At 42.8% G+C, this 18268-nt stretch overlaps 1 protein-coding gene across 7 annotated transcripts in view; it reads right to left on the bottom strand.

The window, feature by feature from the left end:
* Positions 1–17776, bottom strand: part of slit2 (slit homolog 2 (Drosophila)) — a 122698-nt gene extending 104922 nt beyond the window's left edge. For all 7 annotated transcript variants that reach the window (XM_078164322.1, XM_078164303.1, XM_078164310.1 and 4 more), the window contains exons 1-4: positions 17434–17776; positions 16452–16523; positions 13854–13925; positions 5438–5509 (exon numbers count right to left, since the gene is read on the bottom strand). In XM_078164322.1, the coding sequence (XP_078020448.1) occupies positions 5438–5509; positions 13854–13925; positions 16452–16523; positions 17434–17642 (425 nt within the window). In that variant the 5' untranslated portion in view covers positions 17643–17776. The remainder of the gene's footprint in view (positions 1–5437; positions 5510–13853; positions 13926–16451; positions 16524–17433) is intronic.
* Positions 17777–18268: the final 492 nt, after the last annotated feature.

The following is an 18268-nucleotide window of genomic DNA, read 5'->3' as shown; positions in this document are numbered from 1 at the left end:
TGGTCTCATAATGGATTTTTTTTTACAATTGTTTGAACTTAGAATAAAATATCCCCGCTGGTACCATTAGAGGATACACAGCTGTTACAAGTTTAATTTATCATGATTTTTGTTAATGAGAGGGAGGAGATTTCCCCCTCCTTGCTTCTATAAATCACCTCCTGCTTAGATCTCCTGACTGGAACATTCTTCACCTTTGACCTCTGTAGGACCCAGAGGTCGTTGTCTCTGTGGCAACTAAAACACCCAGCATGCTCTGTCTTAATTAAAACACATTATTTAGTCAGAGAAAATTTCATCTTCTCTACCTCTGACCCCTGTCTTCCTCTTTCTTTCTCCTCCTCGTCCTCCCTCTGTGTCAGTTAACTGTCGACACGCTGGGAAAGCCCACGTCTCCTGAAAGACGCCTGCGACCAGTGTGCTGAGCCTGTCGTCTCGGCCGAGGTGGTACGTGTGTGTGTGTGTGTGTGTGTGTGTGTTCAGCAGGGTTAAGCTCTCACAGAAGACAAAGCCACAACCTTTGAGGCTGCTAAGCAACAATGCTGCCTGGTAAAGCCTCATCAGGGCACCGTTTAGCAGAGGATTAGGGACTATTACACACACACATAAACACACACCCAAAAACGTAGCCTCATCAGCTCATTAATTCAAACCCCCAGACCACTTAAACTCAGGTTTAATGTGTGTGAGACCTGAAGTTCACTCATTTTCCTCCTCTCAATCAACTCGTCCATGTTGACTCTCCTTCTCAGTGGAAGGATGATGAAGGACTGAGGCACAACTAACTTCCCTTCAGTTTTTTCCTCTCTTTGTTTTCCTCTATCGCTCTATGTCTCTCAATTTGTCGACGCTTAGGCAAATTAACACAGGAAAGCCAAAGTTGAAGGAAAACACACAAACACCAGTGGACAAACATTGATAAAGTAACCTGGAAAGCTGTTGCTGAGGGACATTTGCCAACCAGAAAAACAACACACACACATATAAATACACACAAACCCTGTCCCATCAATCTGGCCTCATACTCAAGCATAACCAGACTTTTCAGCTGTGGAGGCAGTGACCCATTCTCTTATCCTCCCATCACCCCATCCCTTCATCAACCTCTCTTTCATCTCTCCCTCTTTCATCTCACTACTGATTTCTGTCCAGCAAAGAGGGAAGAGAGAGAGAGAGAGAGAGAGAGAAAGAGCTGGCAGGCAAGAGGGAGAAGAGAGTAGAGGAAATGTCACACAAATATATTTGTTCACTGCATAGCGTCAGCATTGTGTCATCTGCATAGCGATGGAAAATAACAATCATGTTGTATTGAATAATTTCATCTAAAGGGAGCATCGTAACAGAGCAGCAAGAATTGAATAGATCATCTGGAACCACTGATTGTGTTGCACTTACTTTGCACTGGTCCTGGCATCTTTGCATCCCATGAAAGAAATTGATTTTACTTGGTAATTCAATTTTGTATAATTGTTTTGTTGATATGTGTTTATCCTAGTTAACTGTTTTTTACTTGACACCGTTTTAATATTCATGATCACCACTGGCAACAAGGAAAAGAAGAAACAGAACAAGATCTGAACATTGTAACCTTCATGAAGGGAGGATTTACTGCAGGACTGTTGCATTAGGTTGCATCAGTTGCTAGGTGTACCTAATAAACTGGGAACTGAGCCCAGGTTTTTATCGTAATGGTTTGTCACCTGGACTCCGGTATCGTTGCTATCTTTAAATCAAGGATCATAGAGGAAATAAGCTGTGTCTAAAATCACTCCCTTGTTCACTCATTCACTGCTACCTATTTAAAGACAACAAATAATTAACTCTGTAGCGTGCAGTAAATTAAGATATCAGACACTTATGAGTCATCTCTGACAGGTGCAGTCACACAGCATTGATTTCTGTATCTATGAAATGCAATACACTGCATGTTGGGAGGTTAGAAAAAAGTAGTTTACATGTCATGAACAGTCATCATTTCATCATAAGATTTTTTGAGGACAGTATATAGTGCCTATATTTCATACTCTCATACTCATTGATGGGGCCACTGAAAATCTTAGTGTGGCACACCAAAATCAAAAGCCATGACTGAATTTCAGGAATTTCAGGTATTATGCTGCTGTAGTATATAGGCTAGTTGAAAACTAGTTGATGAAGCAGTTACAGTTAATGTTACTAATTATCTGATGTGCATAGACTAATACCTGTACAGTTAATATTTTTAGTTATGGTTTTAACACATTAAAACAATCCTGTTTTAATGTGTCATGTATTTATACATGTGTCAGGCAATCTATTGTTCTTCAAATAGGCTGGTTGACCTTTTCCTTAAAGGCAAATACACATTTTTAATTTGAAAGAGCATGTTGAGTGTAAGGAACAAAACATTTACAGGGAACAAGCCTTCTCAAATTTAGGGGAAACTCACAGGTACCCATAAAATCCATTTTCATTCAGATATTTTAAGATGAGAGTTCAAGGAACCCTTTTGAAAATGGCCATGCTAATTGTACCCTTGCAAAATTTAGCATACTTTGGAGTGTTATTTATTGCCTTCCCCATCAAGCTATGCCAACATGGTACAAATGGATGCCTTAGGTTGTCTCCTTTAACAAAGTACCTTCCTTAAAACATGAGTGTGCCACAGCCTCTTAAAGAGAATAATGTTTGCCTTCAATTATTTTTGTCAGGGAGACCAGTAGGGGGCCCAGCGATTGTATAAGGGTGGCCATGCCATTCACATCAAATACATTTTTCCAAAAGACAGTTTCTGTTTGATGCTATAAAAAGGGGGTTGGATGTCATGATTGACAGCTCCAGTGCCCATGGTCAATGGCACTGCTCATGATTGGTTGAACGGCAGAGACTGGATACCACGGAGATCACTACTACGCAAACTCTGGCTACAAATGACGTCATCAGCATGAGATGGCCGTGGCCATATTTAGGATATCGTGGCTTCAGTTTTGTACATTGGGAGGAAATGTAGACGTGTTGCCCATTTTTAGGTACAGTTATTGGTTTCATGCAGGGCACCAACAGTAGTCTCATGGGTCAAAGTCCTGTGTTTGTTCGGCCATAGTAGTGGACCACTACTATGGCCGCCTCTATACATGGACTTTGATACTCTTTATATTACATCACCTGACTTCCCCCTACACTCCCAACAGCCTGCAACATCTATGCCTGCAACGCATAGGTCATGATGATGTCAACCTTCTAGTTTACGATTACATGGTATCTATACAAATTATAGAGCATTACTTTTTGTAGGTATAAGTGCGGACCATGAATGAGAACAGCCTGACCTTAAACATAACACTCTTTGTCGTGCAAAATAGTTCTGTAAAACACTTATTGTCATCACATCAGATAAACTAATCTACACTACACTTATTGTGGTTGTGGTTAATATTGAAAAAATCAACACTGACTTCAAGTGTGAGATTACATGTGTTAAGTTTCAGTAACCAAGATAATAATTATTCCATAATCTAAAAGTCTTTTAGTTGTCTAGACCAACAACACACGTCATGCAGGATACAAACTGAAAACAAATGTTGCAGGTAAACATAATTCAGGCAGAAATAATGTTTCCTCTAAAATGCATCACACCTGACCTCAGTTTAATTTAGCCCCCAAAGCCTTAAACCACAGTGCTGAGCAAAGGTTAAACACATCCAGCAAGTACTCAAACACACACACACACACACACACACACACACACATAGATTTTCCAAGGCCCAAAAAAGTGAAAACATAATTTTCATAATAGCAGGTTGAGCAAGTGTTCATTTATAGCAGTACTGTCGCAACAACCAAAGTCAGTCCAGTTCGCACATACCTTATGACCTCTACATAAAATTTAACAAGATTCCACTTCAGAGGCTCTCAAAGGCTTCTTGTTGTGTTTTCTGGAAATAAAAATTCACTGTAGGGGGTGTAGGAGTAGACATGAGATTTAATATTGACCAAACAGCCCTAAATACTATTGGCTAAGCCTCAGTGGTTGTCGTTCATTCTGAATGACTTCCATACGTCTGACAAATCTGCTTTGTGGCTGCAACGGCGCCAGCTCTGGCAATTCTGTTTTTCATTGTCAGTTAGTAACTTTCTGTTGATTTTCAGTTTTCTTTACTTCACTGACGACTGTGGATTTGACATGGTAGTTTATTTTACTAAAAAAAAAAAAGAATAATAACACAATATAAATGAAGCTGAATGAAGTGTGTGTGTGTTCAGTGAACATGTACAGCCAACAAGGGACACTCTGCTAAACACATACACCTGGAGAGCTGAGGTTTACATACACATATACACACACAATCAACATGCCCACACATTAGCATTAACACACGAATGCGCACACACAGATAGAGAGAGAGAGAGAGAGGGAGAGAGAGAGGCCGCTTGTCTGCGACAGCTGAGCAGAGAGCAGTATATCCGAGTTGTATTTTTACCTCGGCCCACACGCTGCGCAATATGCCAACTCTTGGCCTTGAGAAACTCATACGCACACTCACACACACAGACGCTCGCAGAAACACAGACGCACATGCAGACACACACCCTTAGACACGACAGGTCAAGCCCAGCCAACCACCGTAGCGGCCGCAGAACATAAACAACTTTCACACACTCTCTGAATCATCTGAGCATTTCAATATTGTTTTAGATAAATATATTCAGCCACACATATAAATACATGTGACCATAATTATTCCCCAGGACCACAAACGACCATGACGGGAAGTTAGTTCCCACAGTTTCAGCAGTGTCGCAGCCCAGCCCTGCAGTGCTGGAAATCCACAGCTCGGTTTACAGTACAGGCGCGCTGGCTGTGAGTGAAGAGTGGAAGGTGCTTGACGACAACAAACAGCAGTTCGCTGGTTTGAATGCAAACTTGAACATTTATGATCTGTAACTGAAACTTTGCTCTGCCATGTGAAACACACAGTGTAACATCAGAAGAGAAACCTGTTTCCATGTTTCACTGCTTACATCTCTCTTGATCTGTCTTTTCACTTTCCCCTCTCCATCCTCACACACACGCACACACACATCTCTCCCAGCGGGCAGCAGCTGTTGGAGTGCTAATCTCCATTAGCTACTGAACTGGCTTCTATGGTGAGGGCCATGTAAAATCTGTTCCCTCACTCACTCTCTCACTCCTTCATCCAAGTGAAACGCCACAGTTGCGTCACCGAGAAAACCAGATATGTTTTTCAATGTCTGTAACATATTTCACCATGTCATTCTAAGTCACCGTCAATGACCTGTACAAGCTTGTGGTGACACACAAACACACCACTGCAACAATTCATCTGAACCATCACAGGCCGACTGTGCTCTCGAAACACACGAGGAAATGAACAATATTTCAGTTAACATTGCAGAGCGAATGAGTGATGGATAGAGAAATAAAAACAGGACTTACAGTCTGTACAGCTTTGTCGTTCCCAGGAAAAGCAGCTCGGGGAACACAGCCAGATTATTCCGATTCAGGCGCCTGGAAAAACACAGCATAAATTAGGGAATAAACTCTACGTCGCCCCTTCCAGACAGTGCGGGTGAAGCGGTTACATGTGTGTATGATTAGCTTTTTAAGGTGAGATTTGTGTTTCCTGATCTCCATATCAAATTATGTTGTATGTATTTTGATTGTAATGCAATTCAGTGCAGTTATAGAGGAAGCATGAAAGATTAAGGAGATTGATGGAGACATTAAAAACACACACATGTTCATGGATACGCACAAAAACAGACTCCGGGTTACCCCTGATTTAAGGGGTACAACATGGCTGCCAGACAAACAGTGAAGTGGAGAAGGACGAAAGGAAGGCAGGGGGGAGGAAGACGAGAGAAGGGGTTCAGATGAAGGGGAGGAGGGGGGGACTTTTTTTTTTTTTTTTTTACCACAAAGGCGGAGGAGAGGAGATGATGTGGGAAAAACAAACAGGCAGTCTGGCCGGGCTACCGAATGTGTGAAAAGGACCCCACTGAGTAAACAAGGCCCTCACAGGGGAAGAACTCACAACAACCCGTCATCACACACACACACACACACACACACACACACACACACACATACACACACACACACACACACACACACACACACAAACAGAAGAGTTGAGAGAACTCGGGTGAGTTTAATAATCTGGGTGCGATCATTTAACCCTGGTTGAGTGGAGTGAAGAGGTTTGTGTGCCTGTGTGTGTTGCTGTGTGTGGTTGTGCCTTGATGTGAGTCAGAGCGGAGTGAAGCAACTGAGTGACACAATGAGAGACAGGCTGCTGAAACAGTTTAACCCTGACACACACACACACATACACACACACACACACACACACACACACACACACACACACACACACACACACACACACACATACACACACACACACACACACACACACACACACACACACACACACTGACAGGCCCAGAGACGGATGCTGTGCTGGCTGCTACTGGAGGAGAATGAGGAGAGGGAAGAAGGAAATGAAGCAGAATGAAGAAAGAGTGACTTCAAACTAATAAAAAATGTGACCAAAAGTACAGAGTCTGCAGGATTCACACACACAAACACATAAATGAAGGAAACGCTGCAGATGCTACTCAAATAAAACACTCCAAAAATGTCACCAACTCCATTCAAAACTCCAAAAGCCTAAGTCTTTCAATGACTGAACCCTCATCTTTCACCTCTCTCTGCTTTGCTATGTGCCGCTGTGGACTCTCCTTAAATAACGTCACCCCCTCTGTGTCCATCTTCCACCCACAAGTGCACAAATATATGAATGTGCCCGCGCACACACGTTCACACTCCACGGTTACATCAGAGGCTGCTTAAATATTTAACATCCCGCAGAAATGATGTTTCTAAATTATTCACTCCTCTTCCGTTAACGCCGGCTCAGGCGGCTAAGAGCCCCACGTGGTCCCGCGGAGAGGCCCATTCCTCCTGCAGGTGCTGCCCAGCCATGAGCACCCGTTAGTGGGCTGGACCTCCCCTGGGTGAGTGCACGGACCGGTGCTGGAGGTGGGGAGGAGGGAGGAGGACAGAGAGGGGTATGAGCTCACTCTCTTAAAATAGATGCAATGCTGTCAGACTAGGAGACTGAGAGAATGATGTAAAGACAGTGAATCAGTCCTCTAAAGTACTGTGCATTTAAATGCTCTTAATTATTTTGCTCATCTATCTCATTATTTCAACAATTAGGCACCTTAACCACCGTATCTTGCTAATTTAAGGGTCATTAAAGTGACATGAGAAAGCTGAATTAATGGTTGGTTTTTATTAATTAGCCTTGTCATGTTCTCTGCATTTCTTTTTGTGCTATAATTTTGTATGTGCATCACAAAGGACAAGGAGTAAACCAGATGCAAACGAGTTATTTCATTTTCTCTAAGGGATAATGAAACAGTATTCACAATGCAAATGACCTCTGCAAATGAAGCAGCTCAAGACACTCCAAGTCTAACAAAGTCACTCCTTCAGCTGCTAGACTCAAGAAACTATAGACTAGATCACAATTTCCCAGAGCCCAAGGTGACATCTTCAAATGACCTGATATGTCTGTCAAACAGTCTAAAACTAGAGACATTTTATTTACAATGATTTTCAAAAGTAATACTGAAAGGTATATATATATATATATTTTTTTTTTTGATAAGTTACAAAGTAAACAAATAATCAAATATCTTTATTTTCGCAGATTAATTTTCTGTCTATAAGCAAACTGTTTTGACTCTAACTACCATACATTCTGAAGTCCACACTGAGTATCTCAAGTTAAGGCCTTTGCACACCAAGTCCGGATTTTTTGTTTGTATATTTTTAAATCTGTCATTTGGTAAAATTGTTAGGCACAGATAGCATGCACATTGAGTCCAAGGCAATTTATTGTACTATTTGTAGCAAAAATTTGTAATGTGAGACAAAATCAAAAGGCACTTTTGTTCCCTTGTTTCTTCCCACTGGAGTGACTTCTCTGGCTGTCGACACTCTCTGCCTGCATCTTGCTTTTGGCACCACGACTACCTGAGTTATGATTCTGTGCGGCTATTGAATTGCACTCTGCTGTGAGCATCATCATTGCTATTGAGCATTTCTGGATAGGCTAACATTACCTTCTCTTTGTCATGAAAGATTTCTAGAGGGACCTCTATACTATGCATTTCCACTTAATTTTCTTGCTGGCCCCCTGTCCACTATGACCCTGTTCCTCTTTCTTGTTGCAGATGTATGTGTCCTGCAGGTTACGCCACATTTTCTCCACTGCTTCTTGGTCAAAAACTCTCTAAAGGCTTTTGACGGATGCAAAAAAACCCGCTTTGTAAACTTTAATGAAGGACAAAAGTTTTGAAGTCGGTGTGTAAATGTAACTGACGCAATGTAAGGTTGTATTAAGTTTTTAAATGTGCAACAATTTCAACTGAAAAGTACAGACTTGGTTTGCAAAGCCTTTATTACCATAGCAACCATTTGTTTACTCATTTCTTGTGTAAAGGTTACGGCTAGGGCTGCCCCCTAAAAGTCAAAGATTCAAATTATGGCAGGCTGTTTTCATGCACTGCTCTTACATATACCTACAAGTAAAGCACCACAATTCGTACACTTCCCATGTAATCATGAGCCAGTAGTTTGTACAATTGGAAGGCTGCAATCCTGTGACCAATGCACTAATGAGAGTAAAGAAAAGGGGTTCGCGTAAGGAGATAGGTTGATGGATGGGTCATGCTACCTGTGCAGCCCTAGTTAAGGGGAAGGTCAGGTACCTACAACCCATGTAAATGATGGTAATTCAGTGTAGTCAGTTCAGATTTAAGATTCAGTGCTTGAAGATTTGTTCATACATGTGCTGAATATCTCTAGTATCCACCTAAAAGTACTAACCGCCTCCGACTGCAATAACCCAGTCTCAGTAGTGATTTAGTGGTTTGTTTCTGGACCTGAACGAATGCATCAGTGTGTGCCTGTGTGCACATTAACACCCTCAGAGTACTTCCACAGTGATGATTCATTAGTCAAAGTCTGGCTGAAAGTGAATGAAGACTGAGCCACCAGTCGTCTGAGGTGTGAGAGTCACTCCAACAAGCTAATGTCACACTGCAGCGTGGTGATAATCCCTGCAATCATAAACAGATGCTAGAGGGCAACAAACCACCCAGTAAACACACACGTACACACATTACCACAAACGTGCATGCATACCCACACAAACATAAAATACAGAAACACACACACACACACACACTCCTAACACCTCACAGCCTTGTGGATGCGTAGTACCACAGGTTTGCAGGCTCTGGCTGGGAAGGAAATAACAAACCACCTCAGAAACCAATTATTACTCCACTGATGCCCCTGCTGCCATAATACACACTTTACGCTAACAATCTGTCACACATACACACACACACACACACACACACACCCACCCACATACCCACACACACACACACACACACACACACACACACACAGTACTGTTACCATAGTTATATCCCAAACCTTGTGGACATTTCCATGACCAAGAGAAACTGCCTTTATTCCAAAACCACTTCAAAATGACCAGTGTGAGTCTGAGTGTGTGTGAATGTTTGTATATCTACTCCAACAGTTCATGTATTTGGTTCACAGCTAGTGAACTGAACCATCATGTTTACACACTCTTATCTGATCTGTAATCGAAACACTAACGACAGGTACCATATCTGCCATAAAACAAAGCAGAAATCCAAAAATTATTCACATTCAGCAGTACTGAAGAGCTTTTTCCTGAATTTAAGCATTTTCACTGCTAACTGGTGTTTACCGACAAATGTAACAAAAATTGGCTGCTGTATAGACAGGCAGGGACTCAAAAAAATAAAACATGAATTACTGTTTAAGGCAGATCTGTTGTAGTGAAAATGGCTTTCTGTGTGCAGATAATTTCAAGCTCTATCGCTCGATAGAAATAAAGAAAAAACAAACAAACAAACATTTGAAACTTTGCCCTGAAATGATCTGAGAGAACAGTGTCATCACTCGCAGGCTTTAGAGCTAATCATTTAGCACTAATCCAGTGCTTTTCTTTGAAAATCATACCCTCACTGTTATCTTTTACAAGTCACACTGTCCACACATTACAACATGATCCCTTAGTTTGAGGTTTGTGATCACTGTTGATAGATGCGTCTCACTACCTGTAATCTGTTTTACAATTATTCATCGCTGTTAAAATTATCTTTGACGATGTCACTCAATTACAGACTAATTATCTGAGGCTTTATCTCACCGCTGCTCTCTCTTATCATTGTCTCAATACCTGTAATTATTGTTTCCTTTCTCTCTGCATATCTGTGGCTTCTATCGCCTTCAATCTCACAGACTTTGAATAGGATAGAGGCTGTAAACCAGTCAAATGTGAGAGGAGGATAAGAGGATCAGGAACTGCTCTCTTTCCTATTCTTTATAATCTACAGGGAGATGGTGAAGAATGTATGACATTCCTATAAGCACAGGACAATAGAGAGAGAACGAGATGGGTGGGTATGTTAGAAAAACATGAGGAGAGTTTAAGAATGAATGAAGGCGTGAGTGGGTGTAAGGATTGGGGGGGGGGGGGGGGGGGGGGGGGGCAAAATCAAGATAAAACCAGTACTGACGGAGCAGCCTTGCGTAAGTTAATGCGCATGCATGAGAGTATCCATACCCAAGCATGTGTATGTGTCCGTGCATGTGTGTGTTGTGACATGCCTATCTCCTCCACACCTCCTTCGACCACCTACCCCTCCTCCATACCCCCCAGCTACTGCCCCACACCTGACCCCACCCTGCCCAGCCCTGCAGGGCCTGTCGCAAGAAAAGGATGAGAAGGGGAACCGTTTTCCACCCCTGTGGGGGGCAGTCACTGTGGATCCGTCAGCCCAGCTTAGGGCCCTCTCCTCTGGGCAGCGGTGCCCAGCAAGCCCCCCTTGGGCCCCCCAGAGGACGGAGGCCTTTGAAATGAGCCCCCAGACTCCAGACTCCGGAGATGTGCCATTGTCCGGCAACTGCGGGGGGGCATTGATGACTGACTCCACCTTTGTGTTTGTGAACATGCCACGCCATAGACGCTGAATTACAGTTGAAAACCCTCACGAGGACAACAGAAAACAGCCATGTTGTGTCAGAAAGTTAGCCGCAGTCAAAAGTGTTTGTTGCCGAGGCACACAAAGACTTGTAAGACTTTCACTGCTATTGCTGTTTAAGGACTACTCTACATTGTATGTGCAAGTTCCTGTTTTGCTCATATGTAGAATGAAAGACTGTATTTACCAGCACCACCATCTCTTTGCGTAGAGGGTAATCACTATCAAAGTTTACTGTTAAAGCCGGACCATACGCAGTTAAATATTGCCCTCTTTGTCTGCAGCTCTGGGCAGGAATTCCCAGATCTGCTTAGCTGGACAGAACCAAGCATTGGTTGCATGAGAAACGCTAGCGGATTCCTTATAGTGGTCCACAGAGCTTCTCTCTCTGTCAACAAAGAGCAGCCACAGTGCAACAGAGAGGAGAGAAAAACCAGGCACGACACACCCGAGATGAGAGCAGCTGGGGAATCATGATACTTCATCCTTTTCATCCTAACCGCTCCTGAAGAATTTACCCAAAACAGCTATCATAAAGGTGAACTGCCTTCATTTGATTTTAGTGCTGTATGTGCGCCTGTGTGTGTGTGCAGGTGGATATCTCTGTGTGTGTACAGGTATGTCTGTGTTTTTGTAAACTTGTGTGTAAGCAGCAAGGATTTTTATGTGTCTTTAATTAAAAGCTTGTCTCTAAGCCTCCTCAGACTCTGTCAGAGTCTGCTGCATTCCAGTGTGTCATTGGCTGGCAGTCAGGCCACACAACACACAAACACACTCACATACAGACAGCTCCGCACATCAAGCAAAGTTGACAGTCGACACAATGGGCATATCAGCAGTCAGAGGTCTGCACCCCCCTTCTGTCTTGCTCCCTCACACACAACCAAGACTTAATTATGCCATAACTGCCTTAGGGTTGGATGCTGAATACCAGTGATTCCAGGCCAACGCCATAACAACCTTTGGCTGTTCACTTAGTTATTGCCCCATGACTCAGTTTCAAAATTCTTCCTCTTGGACTAAGACGTTGGAAGCCGCACATCATGACGGTCAGGTTAAACATTTATAAAGACAAACAGATGGGAGGGGCCTCTGAATAATTTGATGCATATAAAAATGATTTAGATCTTTAAGAGACTGATGTATTTAGGTTGAGTTTTCTGTGCAATTTCCAGCTGTCCCAAACAAAGAAATGTGAGTGAAAAAAAACTGATTAAGTTTATGGTCTTAAATCCAAGACAGTGTTCCTAGACTGCAATGTCAGACAGGTCCCCTGAATTACAGCTTTTAAGACATCCTGCGTCAAAATTCTGGTAGTGTCAAAAATTCGGGACCAAATTCATACAATGGGCCTACTGTTACGACCAACGTCTACAAACCAACCAATGAAAAAAAGCAACAAAAAGAGGAGTAAAGAGTCAGCAGTTAGTGGCACTACAAAACAATCAATAAAACAGGTTTTTCAACCTTTGAGAAGTCGTTGGGTGTACACAAATAAATATGCACACAAAATATTAGGCTGATTGGTCCAGTAGTTTGCGAGTTTGGCTGCAGAAAGACAGATACTAACACTCACACACATGACCAAACACATCTGAAGGCCTAGACTGGCAGAGATAATTAATTCACAATACCCTGGCTGCTGTGACACTGTAAGCTCCATTTTTTTATAAACTTTTTTTTTCTCAAAACAGTGCTAGCACCATTCATTACAGGGCAAATGCACTACAACAGCCCAAAACATGTCCATCAGGAGAACTGGAAACAGTTTCAGAAATGATGCCTATTTAGAAATGCTGGGAATTAAAAAAACGAAATGTGAAAAGTCAAAACAATGTATTAACAACAAACACGTTGCAATTACAGAAACAATGCAAGGTCAAAAACACACAAACCCAAATGCAAATGCAACAGAAAACACTGCATTTCAAGTCAACACAACAGAAGTTCTCCAGGCCTCTAGGGGGAGCACTAAGTAGAACAGTGTTTGTTTTTTAACTGGGAAGAAAAGTGGAGTAAAGATGTGACATTAAGGGCACATAATCTTCCTTAAATTAGGTCTTAGTCTTTTACAGTAAGAGCAATAAATTTATGTAGCAACCTAGCACACTTGGTGCTCCTTTACGAGGCCTGGAGAACTTCCTCTGTGTAGATTGGCTTTGCAGCATGTTTGCTGTTAATGTATTTGGTTTGGCTTTCTGCAGCATGTTTTTTCATTTGCAGCACATTTCAATTTTTAAATTTGCATCATTTATGAAGATGCAGTATGTTTCTCCCAACGGAAATGTTGCCCTTGTCAGCCCGTAATTCAAAGCACAATCTCACTTTCCTCAAAATGGATATAGAACCATAAGAGAAAGATTGTCACAAAGATTTTGTTAACCCCATCTCACACATGGTAGTGGCATATAATGCCACTACCATATTCAAAAGATAAAATGAGGGAACAATGATCATTCCTCCAAAAGAACTCCACAAATTTGTAGAATCTACGCCAAGGTGCACTGAAGTTGTTCTGGTGGCTCGTGGCAGACCAGCATTTCAGTATAAAAGTTTGTGTTGGTTTGTCCTCTCATTTGTCACCTGTCTGCATGTGTTTATGTCCACATATATGATAATGAACATGTCTACTTAGAAGTTCAAGAATCAGCATCCATAAATATGTACAGAGAATAAGTAATAAGTAAGGGATAAAATGGCGGCTGCTTCAATTCAAAAATGTAACTCACAGTCTCTCCAGCTCTTTCAGGTCCTGGAAGGCTCCTCTCTCGATCGTTGTGATTTTGTTCTCCATTAACTGCCTGAGAGAGAGACACCAGGAGAGAGTGAGACAATAAGCATTGGACAGAAAAAAAGAGAGTGATAGAGAGAGACACATAGAGCCGACAGAGTGATTTGTGTGATGACACTGTGAGAGGCCAAAGAAAAGGAGAAAGATGGCTGGATGGGGCCACAGATAAGAGAGAGTAAAAAGGAAGAGAAGGTGAAGGAGAGCGAGATAGGACACGAGAGAGGCAAAGAGATTGACATTGGAGAGGAGATGGGGGAGAGATGGAGAAGATAGGTGGCAGTGGGTGTGAATAAAAACACGAAAAACAGATTGGTGGAGATAGAAAGTGATCGAATGTTGAAACAGCAAGAGAGAGCGAGAGAGAGAGAAGACAATCAGCTGCGGGTCGATGGAGCCCCAGAATTGACTTTAAAACTGGCCCATCAGTTGGACAGCGACTCATCTATCATCCAATTTACTCTCTATCTAACCACATAGCTGTGACTACTCATTCACTTACACTAGCACAACTCCCCAAAGAGCACTGTGCTGACCAAGCCAAGAAGACACACACAAACACACACACACATTTTTTATAGGCTGTACGGTGTACACTCATAATAAACTAGGAGTTAGGGCTGCAGCTAACAATTATTTCCATTACCGAACAACACTGAAAAACACCCCTCACAATGCCCAAAGTGACGTCTCTGAGGTGCTTATTTTAACCGCCTGGTTCAAATGTTAACACTTGATTAAATAGGCATTATTAGTGGTTATCAGCATCATTGATATGGTTTAGAAGGGTCCTGCTAAACCCACTAGTGCGTTCACAATGCTGTTATGAGCACATTGAACAGCCAAGTTTATTGATATGTGGTGACAGAGGAAGTCAGCCAATGTAACATTAGTATGAAGAATGAGAAAGTGTCCACATACAAAGGCAATGGGGGTGGTGAACAACAAATACAGGACTTTCACCCAGTAGACCGAGGTTTGTGTCCCGTGTGAAAGCAAAAGTCAATGTTAGGTTATTTTAATCACATCACAACTTATTTTAAGCCAAACCATAACGTTTTTTCTAACCCCAACCACAAAGTATTGGCACTAAAACCTTATAAAACTGAAAGCTAAACCTAACTAAACTGCTCCTGATGCCAATGGTATTTATTGTGCAGATAACAGTGCTCTGAACATACTAGTCTGTGTAGCAGTACAGGCTGTTCTCCGGGACTGTCTGTACATTTTTCTATGAAAAGTAATGCACCAAAATACGTACATATCTCACATAATCATAAGCTAGTAAAGTAGAACATGTAGAACCCACATATTTGGGATAGCTACAATCATGTTACTCCCTAAAAAGGCGGGTTTGGGTGGTCGATGAGTCACAAAACAGAGGGACTTTGCCCCAGGAGGAGTGTTTGGACTTTGAGTAATTTCAAGGTATGTATTTTCAGCAGATTTGAAAAAAAAGAAAAGAAATAATATTCACATTACAAGCAGAAAAACATTCCACAGAATTCAGCAGGCTTTCATTCTGACTCACTGCTGAAAACTGTAAAAGAAAAAAAATCTGCAGATTCCATTTGGCTTGGGTGAACATTCCAAACAGGTGATTTTAACCAACCAACAGGTCATAACCCAAAGATTTTTCACTATCACACATGACAAAAATGAAGCACATCCTCAAATCTGAGAAGCTGGAACCAGGATTTTTTTTGCCATTGAATTGTTTTTCGATTTATCAACCAATTGTTGCAGCTTTAATTGCAATTTAAATGGTCAAGGTTGTGTGTGAGTGCAGGCAGGTAGACATGAACATACAGGAAATGGCTAGCATTAACACTGGTGCAAACATACACATAAACACACACACACACACACACACACACACACACACACCCAATTAAGAACATAATCTCTGGAGGAATTCCAACAATGTGTATTCCCTGCCATTCACTTTTAGCAACTGAATAGCACACACACACACACACACACACACACACACACACACACACACACACACACACACACACAATAAAAGCAGGCTATCCCTGTCCCACTCTGGATACATCCCAGGTAAGAAACCTGTTCTTACTTGACTCTTTCCTTTCCTTTCCTTTCCTTTCCTTCCACCCTCCCTCCCTTCCAGCTGCATTCCTCCCTCCGCGGTTACACCTAATGACCGCTATCTCTTTCCCTCTTTGCCCGGTGGTTAAAATAAGCCCCTCCTGACACTTCCACTGGCAGATTAACACGACAGCATTAACAGGTGCCGTTGCTATTCTGTTTAGACACACATGCGGGCTCAAAGAAACCGCCGCTTCCAGACGCAGTGCTGCATGCGGCAGCTCCGGGGCTGCTGGGTGATGATGCTGAACAGGACTGGAAACAGTTAAATCTGTGTTGTGGTATTTGGGGAGGAAAAAGTTGTTGGAAATGCAAGGTGCTGCTTGTCAGAGCTGTGCGTGAGAGTATTTGGGTTTTTTCTTTTGCATCTGCAGAGGAGGAGAGAGAAGAAAAGAGAAAATAGAATAGATAAAAGACAACTTACAACACTCGCAGATGCCTCAGTCCTGCAAAATCCGCCTTGCTGATTTTGGTGAGGTTGTTTGCATTCAGGTCCCTGGACAGAGAAATGGGTAAAGAGGGGCACTGTCAGTACATGACATATCATATGGTAATAAAACAAGGGCAAAGCAGGTGAGCTGCTGAAGGGCTTTTTGTTGAAACTTGGTGTGCCGTGGCCGATGCACAATTGTCATTTGAGCGTCTGAGAAATTGAGAGGAGCCCCTGCACTTAACTGGACAAATTTTAATTTCATCAAGAGGTCTCTGACTAATATAACAGGGCCTGTTTAACTCAAAGCCCACTTGTCCAAATCCGTTTTTGATTAACTTGCTGGTCTCCAGACAAACCGATGTGGTCTACGGAGGCTGTGCTAATGCAACAGTGCGAAACCACCAACACAACCACAGCAGTGCCCCTAACTTCAGCTCCGCGATCAGCAATAACGAAGCCTCCCATTAAACACCAGCAACGAAATCTCGAGTGTTTTTACTGTTTCTATGACAAAACGAAAATGTGCATTAAGCAGCATTTACACAGCCTGAGGTGTGAGGAGTTTTTTGGTCACATGTAGAGCCCTGCGCTATTAAGATGTGGTCCCCAAGGAAACAATCCTCTTAATACACATCAGTATGCATTTTAAAAGGACGGACAAAAACAAATATAAGAACGAGACTTTTAATTTCAAAATTAGAAATATTATATGATCCTAAAAAATGGTGGTTATATAATTTAGGTTATCAAATAGAAAGTGTGATAAGATTGCTGTAAACTCTTAAAGCCCTTCAGGGAAAGCACATATTTATTAAATTCTAAATAGTATGAGATCAGTGCACACTTGTTCTTCAGCATCACTGACACAGAAATAGATCATATTCTGGTGATTTCCCCTGTGAAGTGTGTTGAAATTGTTTTTGAAATGTTACAAACTGCGCTGTTAAAGCTGTCCCCCACTCACAGTACTCACAGTCTCTCCGTGTTGCGGGGTATGTTCCTGGGCACGCTGCGGAGCCCTTGGCCGTGACAGTCCACTGTAGTCCCGGTACAGGAGCACTGGGCCGGGCAGGGCTGGCCGTCCGCTCCGCCGGACAGGACCGATACCAGAACAGCCACCAGCAGCCCCAGCGCAGTCGCTGGGGAGCGGCCAGGGCCAACGGGGCTCAGAGCTCCCACCATCACTGCGGCAAGTGGGGGGCCAATATGAGACCCACAAAATACTGAGAAAATACAAGGGCGTTAAAAAATAAAAGCCCCGAAATCCCCGAAACAGCTCACCAAACTCTGCACGCAACGGGATGCCGTCCTCCTTTTTCGTTGTCCTCCCCCTTTCAGACGTGTGTTTCTGAAATTTCTCGTTCTGAATTTTACATTTGGGTATTCTTGGAGGGGTTTCGATGTGTGAAGGCTGTGAACCGGGAATTTGGTCCCCCTGGGCAGGGAGAGGGGAGGTCGACGAGGCGGTGGACCGGCTCTCTGGCTGCGCTACAGCGGCGCAAACTTCCACATGTCCCCGGCATGCGGTGCCCAAATCCCCCCGGTGTGTGTGTGGTGTGTCTGTGTATGGAATATGTGCGGAACCAAGCCAGTGAAACACCTCGCTCCTTGATCTGATCCAGAGAAACACACTCTCATACACACTTTAGTGCATATACACACACTCTCTCTCACACACACACGCACACACTCCAGGTGAGGCTGTCTTGGTTATTAATTCACAACACGCGTCCGGAGAGGAGGCAGCGGCAGCGCTCGGTTTCCCCAAAAAGCTCAGCACAGGTCACCGTGGTGGAGAGATATTGATT

Source organism: Epinephelus lanceolatus, chromosome 3, assembly GCF_041903045.1.
Source record: "Epinephelus lanceolatus isolate andai-2023 chromosome 3, ASM4190304v1, whole genome shotgun sequence".
In the NCBI taxonomy this organism is placed as follows: domain Eukaryota; kingdom Metazoa; phylum Chordata; class Actinopteri; order Perciformes; family Serranidae; genus Epinephelus; species Epinephelus lanceolatus.
The sequence above is the reverse complement of the archived record's forward strand: the minus strand, read 5'-3'. Positions and strand labels throughout refer to the sequence as shown.